An 11,072-nucleotide genomic window follows, 5' to 3' on the forward strand; every position below is an offset into this window, starting at 1 on the left:
CGCCCCTGCCGTCCCCAATGCCAGGGTCCCAGTTTCTGTGGCTTCGCGGTCACCGCTCCAGCCTCAGCCTGGGCAGGGAGGGTCCTCCGAGACACGGAAGGCAGGGGGCCCTGCCCCTGGCCGGGGTCGGCACAATCACAGGCCCGGCGGAGCCGCAGCTGCAAACTCTGACACAAAAGATGTGCCTTAAGGAACCTGCCGCCGTGCCCAGGTGCCCCTTGGGGCAGCCAGCTCGGCCCCTTGGCCCAGAAGGCCGCAGCATTTCCCTCCCCACCCACGCCCGCCCGCCCCCCAAGGGGGCAGGCAGGCCCCTCCCCTGCGGAACCGTTAACTTATTCAGCTAGCTGGCTTTGCACAGTCTGTCCTGGGCCCAGCCTGAGCCCCAGGCGGGCGAGGTGGGTGTCACCTAGGGACCCCCACTGTCGGCAGCAGTCCCGGGAGCCCTCCCCTAGCAGCCCCACTGCTCCCCCTCCCCATTGGTATAAGTGCAATTAAAGCCGTGGGCGTCGCATCTTCTCCAGAGTTGGGCCCTCCCTTGCTCCTCAGCCCGAGGGGTGGGGCACTGCCTGGCCTGGCTGGGGGAGGGCGGCGCGGGGCCTGGCCTCCAGCTTCCAAAGAGCATCGGGCGGCCCAGCCCGACCAGCCGGGGGACCTGCTGTGGGCAGTGGGGCCGGACATGCCCGGTGCCTGCCTGGGCCCCCTCCCAGAGCCCACCTCCCCGCCGCTGGTTTGTAATAGAACCTTCTCCGCGCTCCTGCTCTTCCCGGAGACTGTGCTTTTCCTCCGTGACGTGACCCCGACCCTCTGAACCACATAACTATCGTGCGATTTGTGAGCGCCACCAAGCGGAGTTGGTAACTTGTTGGGTTTTTTTCCAACCATCATGGCCTTATCTGTTCTGGTTTTCTCAGTGTTTTCAATCTGTGCGATAGATGTTTATGGCAAAAAAGGAAAAAAAAAAAAACAAAACTGACCTATTGTACAAAAATCACTATTTTGTGTGCTCCGCGTGCTACAGCTTTTGGGACCGGCCCTGCCCACCCTGATGCCCATGGGCCACCCTCTCCTGGCGGTGAAAGTGTCCACACGTGTGGTAGTCTAGTGTGCCGAGCTGTTTTCTACCTTTTTGTAGTCTTTCTTAAAACACAATAAATTCTGCTGTGTTATTTGGCTACTGCTGACTTGCTGGGACTTGGTGGGGAGCTGGGGGCTCATGATGGGCCTGAGCAGCAGTGAGGGGACCTCGACGAGGTTCAGAAATAAAACATTTATTACATGAAGAGGAATCAAAAGGGGGATGGCCACGAGGTTTCTCACCACCAGGTGGGGGAGGCTAGGGTGGGCAGGGCAGGGCACCGGGGTTCTTCAGCCTCCCCAAGGGCAATGTCCACACCTCCTGCGGTGAGGAAAGGGGCAAACGCGCAAGGAACCGGCTGAGCCCAACTAGGGTGGAGATGGGACACTCGCGGCTGGTGGGGCAGGGGGCTCCCTCCCTCTGCCCCTTCCCAACTTAAATAGGCATAAATAAGAAGCGTCCAGACTCTCAGACCACCGGGACTGCCCCCGCCCAGCCACCTCCCGCAGCCTAACACTAGTGCCGGTCGTCGGTCAGCTGGCCCACGGCCGGGAAGAGGCCAGCCCAGGAAGCGGCCAGCTCCCAGGCTGCGGAGGTAGTTGGAGTCAGTGTCCAGGGCGGCAGGGCCCTCACAGCACGATCCACGTATATCGCTCGCTGTCCGCCAGGACCTTCAAAGAGCATCCTGCAGGGAGGTGGGGGCACAGAGCCATGAGGCTACTGCAGGCCAGCCCTCCAAGCCCAGAAGGTTCCAGAAGGCAGGGACTAGAAGACTGAGTGCACCTCTGAGTCATACCTGCAGCCACCCAATGTCTGTTGAATGAATGAATGACTGGCCAGGGCTTCAGGTCCCACCCCTGCCAGGCCCTCTGAGTGGCCCGTCAGCTAAGTCTGGTAGAGGCTACCCTCGCCGCACCCCAGATTCCATGATACCCCCGGCACATCCAGTGTACCATTCATTCAGCCAACAGTTATGACTCAGGCCTGCTGTGGCCTGGCCTAGCGTTGGGGTGAGAACATGGCCCATGCCAGTTGAGGACCTTGGTCCTGACTGTCCTCGGTCCCCAGGCCCACCTTTGTGCAGCGCCTCATTGGTCATCCTGTTGACGTAGCGGCCGCTGCTCTCGGGCACCAGCCACTTCATCACCATGTCCACACAGCTCTTGCGGTACGAGCTCCAGACGCTGCCGCTGAGGGGTGAGGAGGTGAGAAGCTCTCTCCCAGCCCACCATTCCCACACTGGTCCCACCTGGCCCTGCCTCACCTGGTCTGCCCTTTGACCTCAGTGAGGTCGCCCACGCTGACCGTCACAAAGATGCCCGTGTTGAGGTCCCACGCCACCTTAAGGCTGGTATGATAGGTCTTTGGTCTGCAAGGGATGCAGAGGAAGCGGGTGAGCTCACTAGGTCTCTGGAGAAACCAGGCTACCCTGGGGGTACCCTAGTCTCTGAAGCAATAACAAAGTGGCAGACCCAGGTTTTAGGGGGGAGGTCTTCTCCCATCCCCGCTCTCCCGCACTGATATGGCCCCTCCTAGGGGAGGGGTCCCTGCCCACTCACCGGAGCTGACCCTCCTCAGTGGGGGATGGGAATGCCAGCAGCAGCAGGCCAATGTTGATGAGGACCTGGTTAGTTTCTGGGCATACCTGCAAGGAAGTTAGATAGTGACAGCCATTGAGGGTGACCCCCAGAGCAGGGAGGTCCTGGACCTGCTCTGTCCCATTCCTGGGCCCACCTCCAGGATGACGATGTCATAGTCGCTAAAGGAGCAAAACTGGTGGCCCCAGGTGGCATCGTGGCGGATGACCTCATTGATGACGTACTCGAAGTCCAGCGTGAGCTGCTCCACCGTCAGGTACTGACCCTGTGGGCAGGTGAGCAGGAGGCAGGGGAGGACTATGCCAACTTCCACTCCAGCAGGCTCACTGAGGGCCACCCCTCGGCCTGTCCTCTGCCCAGCACCAACCTGGAAGGCCGTCCGCTCCCTCATGGGCCGAAGGTTGCGGCCCCGGAGATCGGTCACCACGAAAGGCAGGGAGATCTTGTCGTCCTCGAACTCTGGGGAGGCAGGAGGCGGGGGTAGGGGAAGCAGTAGCCAGGAGGCCCAAGGGCTGCACCTCCCGCCAGGGCCTCGCTCGCTCACCGTCCTCTGGCTCCGTCCCTTCCCCAGACTCCAGCACGTAATGTAGCTTGGTGTAGTTGACATAGCCAGGCTCTGGGGCAGGTGCCTCTGCTGCAGGGGGGCTATCCCGGGGCACTGCCTCCCCGCCTGGGGCTAGGGGCTCAGCGGGCAGGCGGCAGCGGCTGCCTGAGGGCCCTGGACAGGGGGGCAGCCGGGCTTCCTCCGAGGTCCCACCCTTGGCCTCTTTGGCCCTGCGGAAGATGTCAGCCACAAACTCTTTGGCTTTGGCAATGGCAGGTGAGGGCTCAGAGGCCCCAGAAGGCCGGACTGGGGCGGCCTCGTGGGAGAGGCTAGGGAGGGCTGGGGGCACCTCTGGGCTCTGGGGTGCAGGGGGGCTGGAAGGGACCAGGGGTGAGGCTGTGTGGTCATACAGGATTTGGCAGAAACTGCTATCGCCTGGAACAAAAAAAGTAATGGACAGAGTCAATATTCTAATTTAAGTCCAGGACGCTCTCCTGCTCTCCCTTCTCCACGCACCCTCCTGAGGGGTTCCTAGAAATGCACCTTGAGGAGACCCTTCTAGAAGACTTACCGATGATGAGAAACCAGTTTGAAACGCCTACCACAAATCACGTGCACATGTGACACTCATTCACTCAAACCTTATCTTGAGCACCTACTGTGAGCCGGGCAACAGGACAGAGCAGTGAACAGACACAATCCCCGCCCTAGGGAGCTGCCAGGCTGCGGCTGAGACAGATGGAAGCCACGTGACTAAGCCCGAGCGTACTAGCTGACACATCCGTCCATGCACAGCCCTCCGTCCTTCCCGACCAGCCAGGCCCACGCTGGCACAGCCTAGAGCCTGGGTCTCCACCTCGGCCTCCCCGTCAGATGCCAGATTCCCCTCTGAGGTGTGTGGGGGTCAGCCTGGAGAACCCAACCAACCCCCGTTGCCCGAGCAACACTGCAGCCGGGCCCTGGGCGAGCCCTTGAAGGCAACCCTAGAAGGGAGGACCATGTTCTCCCAGGTCAGAGAAGCAGGGACAGAGGCCCAGAGGAGCCTGTCCAAGGTCACGGGTGAGATGACATGGGTCCAGGCTCCTAACCCCAGAGTAGAGGAGTCAGAGGTTCCCTCTGGGTAATGTTTCCTGTGGTGATACAGTGTACAAACAGCTATGACAGTGCCTTTTGCCTGGACCGGGGCACACAGTGGAATCCTATCTGATGGAATCCTGGTGCCTTTGGTAACAGGGCCAACAGCCATGAGGCACGGTGCATTGATCTGTCCTGGGCTGGCACCCTGGGGGCTCATGGCAAACCAACTAGGTGGCCAGGCCTCAGTGAGCGACAGCACCTTGCCCACAGGGACTCAGCCTGCCAGGAGCTAGAATGGCCCCCGGATGTGTCTGGGGACAAAGGTGCCCTGGCTGCTTGCTCATGAGCTAGTTTTATCCTCTTTTTGTTCCTGTTCCCTCCCCTCCTCCATGGGTGGCCATTTTAATGTATTTAGTGGGTATTTTTTTTATCTGACTGGATTCTTGCAAAATTGCAATGCATTTTAATGTATATGTAAGTGGAATCAGTTACAGATCTTACGTTTCTTTTTACATTTGCATTACATCTTTAAGTCCCACCCAGGATGCTCTGGGGACGCGAACTCTGGGGCTTTCTCTGGGTATGCTCCCCCCAGAGCACCCACCAGTCTTACCTCCCTGCCCCTCGGAATGAACACGGAGTTCAAGCTTCCAAACCAGACCCTTGGACACGCCCCTTATGGCCCGGTGGGGATCCCCCAAGGAAGAGGCCTGGGCACAGAGCTGCTGGGCACAGGTCCTACTCCACTGTCACTCGGCCACCGATGACAGGGACTGCCCTGTCCCCATCTCTGCCAGTTATGGCGTCACTCAGTTTCCTGACACCTGCCACTCTGTCCAGTGACCACTCCCGTTCTTTTCATTTGTGTTTCTTGATAACCAAAGAAGTAAAATGCTGGCTGTCCACAAATCACTCCAAAATTCTTAAATGTGGCTGTTTAAATTCAAAACAACTAAAATTAAATAAAATTCAAAACTCAGTTCCTCGGTCAAGTGCTCAACAGTCACAAGTGGCTAGTGGTGGCCGCGGTGAACAATGAAAATGTGGAGCACTCAGCCCTGTATGAAGTTCTGCTGGACAGTGCCGGGGTGGGGCGGGGCTCGGATCCCAGCACTTCCACTCCCCACTGTGTGACCTTGGGTGAGTGACTTCACCGCTCTGTGCCTCGGTCTCCCCGTCTGTAACAGGACCACAGGGCTGCTGGGCGGGGCCAGCGGTGATACGCCCAAAGCACTCCCCACAGAGCCAGGGCCAGGCTGGCCTTAGGGAATGCCCAGTCCCAGTGGAGCCCATGGGCCTTCAGACCTAGACAGGGGCCTACCTGCCGAGTGGACGGAGACGGCGCAGGCCACCAGGGAATAGCTGGTGTTGAGCAGCACCACCTGGTCCTTCTTGAGCTGGAAGGCGGGCTGGAAGGTGGGGAAGGGGTAGACCACCTGGTACTTGGTGTGCAGCATGAAGCCGTGCCTCAGGCATTGCGCACTCGGGTCGCCTGCAGCAACACACGCCACACCAGTCTCACCCGCGGCCATGGCCAGGAAGGCGAGGCAGCCCATGCCCCTGGAGGCCCCAGCCCTCACCTGGGTGGGCCCGGCTGGCATCTCGGCAGGCAGCACAGCGCCCTGGCGGTGGCACGGCCACGGTGCTGATGTAGATGTCACGGTGGTTCTCATCACTCATCATCATCATGTTCATGAGCATTCCGTTGGCCGAGCGGGTGCTGGGGGTGGCACAGCCTCAGCTGCCTGGCCCCACCGAGGGCCCCACTGCACCCGAGCCTATGCCCAGCCTCCCCATCCCTGTGTCTCACTTGAAGCCAAAGACGATGACCTTGGAGGCATCACTGGGCCACTCGCACACGGTAAGGTAGAGGTCGCTGTAGATCTCCTCTTCCTGGAAAAGCCTCACCTGCCGCACCTGAGGGACATTTCCAGGGTCAGTGTGGGGCGGGGCCCGGGGGCTGAGTGGGGGGCCGGGCTGCCCAAGGCTGGTCAATGTTGAGCCGGAACAAGGCCAGACCTGGAATTGGCAAGGTCACCCTCTTTGGTGGCATCTCAGGCTGGGGATCCCCAAGCAGCCCCCCACCTCCATCTCTAGCGAGGCCTGAGGCAGCCTCACCCGAGGGCAGGGGCTGGGAAGGCTCCACTTCTAACTGGGGGAAATGGGGCTGGGCCCGAGCTAGGCTGTGGCCCTCCTACTCAGTGGAAGGACTCAGCCAGACACACTGGTTCCAAGCCTGACCCAGCCCTGCTGGCTGGAGGCTCATCTGTAAAATGGGATAAAAGTGCCCACCTTATAGGGGCCCAATGGGTCAAGGATCAGGGCTGAAAGGCAGTGTGGCAGCCTGTGTGGTCATAAGCTAACGTGTCCCACAGGACCTGAGCCAGTGACATTTCTTGGGCTTTACATACTGAGTTGGTGCCCTAGTGGCACAGTGGTTAAAGAGCTCAGCTGCTGGCCAAAAGGTCAGCAGTTTGAATCCACCAGTGGCTCCCTGGAAACCCTATGAGGCAGTTCTACTCTGTCCTAAAGCTCGCTGTGAGTTGGAATTGACTCAACGGCAATAGATTTTTGTTTGTTTTTGGTATATACTGAGTTACACCAAATGAAACACCGCTATTTTCCATCTTAGACCTAAAAAAATGGAAATTTCATATGGTTTGACCTAATACATAGGGTCTTTACGACCACCTTGTGAGTAGATTATCACCATTTTACAGACAAGTTGTCTGGGGCTCAGAGGCGTGACATGACCCGCCAGGGTCACACCGTTTGTGGCATCATCAGGCCCCGAGCCCGGGCAGCCTGGTGTAGGAACCCAAGGGAGCTGTGTGCTATCACACAGTGGAGCCCAGCCTGGCCCTACCAGCTTGAGCTTGCTGTGAACGTTGAACTCCCACCAGTACAGGTGGTAGATGTAGAAGGAGAAATCGTCATCCCCACTGCTGCTGGTGTAGGAGAGGACGTAGCGACCACACTTGGAAAAGCCCAGGAAGATGTGTCTGTGGGGGAGGAGCACAGGCGGCTGGTTCAGGGAGAGCCCGCAGCCCACTCAGCCCCCAACCCCAACCCGGCCCCAGCCTCACCCTGCATAGAGGAAGTCCTCGTCCACAATGTTCTTGAGGGAGACGCAGACCCTGGGCGGCAATTTCCGGAAGAGGCGCGGGGACAGCTGCCCACTGATCTGGGGAATGGGCAGCCAACGCCCTTCAGGCACCACCCTCTGCAGCCCTCCGGCCACCAGACTCCTCACCCAAAGCAGAGCAGCACCCACAGGGGCCAGTCAGTCCCAGCCATGCAGGCCCCCTCCCTGCCAGCCATACAGTCAAGGGTGGTCCAAGTTCCAGAAGATGGGAAGGGCTAGGCAGATGGGCCATGGGTGAGAACACTGAAGCCAGCAGACCTGATGCGAACCTCCCCCTCCATCTGGGACCCGCCCTGGCCTCCAAACCTCATACCTCTTCAGCCTTGGACCCCTCTTGCCCAAGCCCCTGGGCTCTGAGGTCCAGCACTGGTGGCACCTCCCCCAGGAAGGCTCCCAGCCTCCCCTGGCCCACACTGGGCCACCCAGCTCCCTTCCTGAAGGCTGTCCCATGGTGCAGTGAGTGTCCTCAACCACCAAGGACGCTGAAATGGGGACTTGACCTGCACTCAGTTGTCCCAACCCACCAGCCCATATACCGAGTCCAACCCACAGAGCAGTCTGGCTTCATCTGGGGGCAGACAGAGGCAGATAGAAGGACAGCCCTGATTCCTGTCCTACCCCCCTTCTCAATGAGCTGCAGCCTTCCAACCCACTCCCTCATCCCAAAAACGCCACCAAGGAAGAATCTTGGGGAGCAGGCTGGTACAACCTGGGTGCTGTGGGTCAGAGCACCCTCAGATTTGTTTGTCACCCCATCTGATGTGGACACAGCCGTGCCTTCAAGAGATTCCAATCTGAGGGGAAACAAAGATCCTGGCCTGGGAAGCTCCCTGACTGATGGGAGAGACAGCTCTGTCCTCAAAAAGGTCCCAGTCTGATGGAGGAAACAGACTTGTTCAGGGGGCACAGCCTCAGCCTGAGAGAGAAAACAGTTCTGTCAGGGAGGCCCAAAGTGATAGGGGAGACACAGTTCTGCCCAGGGAGCTTCCAAGCTAAGGGTGGAGCCACAGCTCTACCCTGGGAGCTCCCCGGCTGAGGGTGGAGACAGCCTCTGCCTAGGGAGCTCCCAGTCAAAAGGGGGAGACACAGCCCTGCCCTCCTGGAGTCCCCGGCTTAATGGAGAAGGCACAGGCCCTGTCCAGAGACACAGTCCTGCCCCAGTTGCTCCCGACCTGACAGGAGAGTCACATCTCTGCCCTCTCATGCTCCCAAACTGATGAAGGAGATATTGCTTGGGGGTGGGGAGTGGGATTGCTGGGCGCAGGTAGCTCCCAGTCTGACGCGCGGGAGACAGAGCCTTGCTCAGGTAGCTCCCAGTCTAGGGGGAAAGACCGGGCCCTATGCAGGGAGCTCCCTCCCATCCAATGGAGGAGGCGGATCCAGGTACAGGCGCTGCCAGCTCCCGTGTGGTCAGAGCTGGGGCAGAGAGAGGAACATCGGGCTGAGGAAGCCCGAAGCGGGTCATAGGGGCTCTGCTCTACAAGGGGGGCGGGAAGGCTCCATAACGGAGGGGCCATGGGAGCGGGGCTTTGAAAACTGAGTCTAACCCTGTATCAACCCCCCTTCCTCCTTATTCCTCCAGCGGCCTCTAGGGCCCCTCGCTCCAAGCCCCCTCTCCGCGGCCCCGCCCCATCCCCTGCATCCAAGCCCCCTCCCCGGGGTCCCGCCCCCTGCATCCAAACCCCCTCCCTGTGGCCCCACCCCATCTCTCTCTACCTAAGCCCTTTACGCCGGGGCCTCGCCCCTAGCCCTCCATCCAAACCCCTTCCCCGAGGCCCCGCCCCAGTCTCCTTCATACAAACCCCCTCCCCCGAGGCCCCGCCCCCAACCCCTCACCCCGCGAACGCCCTCCCTCCCTCCGCCTCCCTCGTCCCTGCTCCCCACCCTCCGGCGCGCTCATCCGAGGCTCCAGGCCTCACCTTGACCCGCTCCAGCTGCTTGAGGACGTGCTCCCGCCGCCGACCCGCTGCCCGCTTCCCCCCAGCACCCCCGGGACCGCCGCCGCCGCTCCCGGCCCCGCTGTTCCGCTCCGATTTCGAGCTGGGCGCCATTTTCACCCCCTCCCTCCACTTCCGGAGCAACCGGCCCCTTCGCCCCACCCCTGCCGCCTCCTCATTGGCCCTTCCTCGGGACTGTGGCCCGCCGGTTGGGTGAAAGCCCGCTCTCTGGGCCTTTTCCCGCTGCACCTGTCCATCAAGGCCGTCTCGGCTCTTGATTGGTAGAGGTGTTACAGCCCTCGCGGCCTGTCGCCTTGTTCCCGCCTTACCTCAAGGACTTACCAATCAGAGGCCACGTTTTTTCTCCTCTCCCAGATGACATTGATCCAATAGGCCTAAACCCTGTCCGTCTCGATGGCGTCTCGCCCTCCCGTGGCTGGTGGGTTTCCATGGAGACCCCAGGCGGTCCAGGCCAGTGGGCGGGGCGATGGAAGTCTGTGGTCCACAAGGGGCGGATTCCCAACCCAGAGCTGTCCCGGCCCAGGCAGAGTGGGCCGGAGATCGGGCGAGTAACCCAGGGCCGCCAGTCTGGGCCGAGGAAAGGGGTTTGCTAAGGATGAGATTCGATGAAAGCATCTTTCAGATGGGCTGAGGGCAGCCTGGCCGGTTGCTGCTGATGATTATGGTGATAACGGCGACAATAATAGCATAAAACCCTTACATAGCGGTTCCATATACTGGGCATGATTCTGAATGCCCCTCAATGTAAAGTCCACATATACCGTCATAACTGGTTTAATCCTTACAATTCCATGTGTTAGGTCACTATTATTATACCCATTTTACAAATGAAGCTAATAAACAAAAGGAGCAGATACTAATTGTCGGATGTCTACCGCATGCATCATCTGTGCACTAACTCATTTAATCTCCGCAACAGTCTTGGAGATAGATCCTTTTATTATCTTCATTTTGTTGTTGTTAGCTGTCCTCAAGTTGGCCCCAACTCATGGCGACCGCAGGCACCACTGAACAAAACGCTGCCCAGTCCTGTGCCATCCCCTTGACTGGTTGCAGATCTGACCATTGTGATCCATATTGGCTGATTTTCAGAAGTAGGTCGCCAGGCCTTTTTTCCTAGTCTTAATCTGGAAGCTCCACTGAAACTGATCAGCATCATAGTAACATGAAAGCAAGCCTCCACTGACTTACAGGTGATGACTGTACATGAGGTACATTGGCTGGAAATCTTCATTTTACACGTGATGAGACTGAGCCTTAAAAGTGTAGCTCCCCCAAGTACCTGATACACATATATACATTGTAGGAATGAATTATTGTCACAGTAATCAGAGGAAGTGAATGAATCGCACTTTCTGTATTCTTCCAGGCTCACACATTCATTTAGTCAACAAATATATATTGAGCACCTACTATGTTCTATGTATAACGTTTCTGTTATACATAGAGTTGCTATAAGTCGCAGCTGACTCAAGAGCAACTAACAACAAAAACTATGTTCTAAGCACTGGGGCTACAGCAATGAATGAAACAGACAATAAACAAGGAAACAAATATCTGTTATCTAATTCCAGGTAGGGCTAGAAAGTGAGGGGAAGGAAGAAGTTTGTTTAGAGAGAACACTCTGTGAAGTAGAGGAGTAGGAATATTCCAGGCAAAGGCAAAAGTGGCGGGG

At 58.6% G+C, this 11,072-nt stretch overlaps 1 protein-coding gene across 1 annotated transcript; it reads right to left on the bottom strand.

Annotated features, from left to right (window-relative positions):
- Positions 1–1,248: 1,248 nt before the first annotated feature.
- On the bottom strand, positions 1,249–9,523 carry DCAF15 (DDB1 and CUL4 associated factor 15). The gene is made up of 13 exons (XM_023724749.1): positions 9,359–9,523; positions 7,381–7,478; positions 7,161–7,296; positions 6,105–6,211; positions 5,875–6,014; positions 5,616–5,786; positions 3,218–3,652; positions 3,041–3,132; positions 2,810–2,938; positions 2,635–2,720; positions 2,340–2,444; positions 2,150–2,265; positions 1,249–1,760 (listed from the first exon to the last, which is right to left on the bottom strand). Exons 1-13 carry the CDS (start codon positions 9,488–9,490, stop codon positions 1,705–1,707), a joined length of 1,803 nt encoding a protein of 600 aa, XP_023580517.1. The 5' UTR covers positions 9,491–9,523; the 3' UTR covers positions 1,249–1,704.
- Positions 9,524–11,072: the final 1,549 nt, after the last annotated feature.

The sequence above is a fragment of the Trichechus manatus genome, unplaced genomic scaffold (genome assembly GCF_000243295.1).
Source record: "Trichechus manatus latirostris isolate Lorelei unplaced genomic scaffold, TriManLat1.0 scaffold00258, whole genome shotgun sequence".
Classification (NCBI taxonomy): Eukaryota; Metazoa; Chordata; class Mammalia; order Sirenia; family Trichechidae; genus Trichechus; species Trichechus manatus.

Bases quoted from the DNA above. Each gene is read 5' to 3' on its own strand.
- DCAF15 (XM_023724749.1), bottom strand. From the start codon at position 9,490: ATGGCGCCCAGCTCGAAATCGGAGCGGAACAGCGGGGCCGGGAGCGGC. The intron at 6,015-6,104 runs GTGAGACACAGG...TGCCACCCCCAG, and splicing joins GTCATCGTCTTTGGCTTCAA to CACCCGCTCGGCCAACGGAA. The intron at 3,133-3,217 runs GTGAGCGAGCGA...CTGCCTCCCCAG, and splicing joins AGGGACGGAGCCAGAGGACG to AGTTCGAGGACGACAAGATC.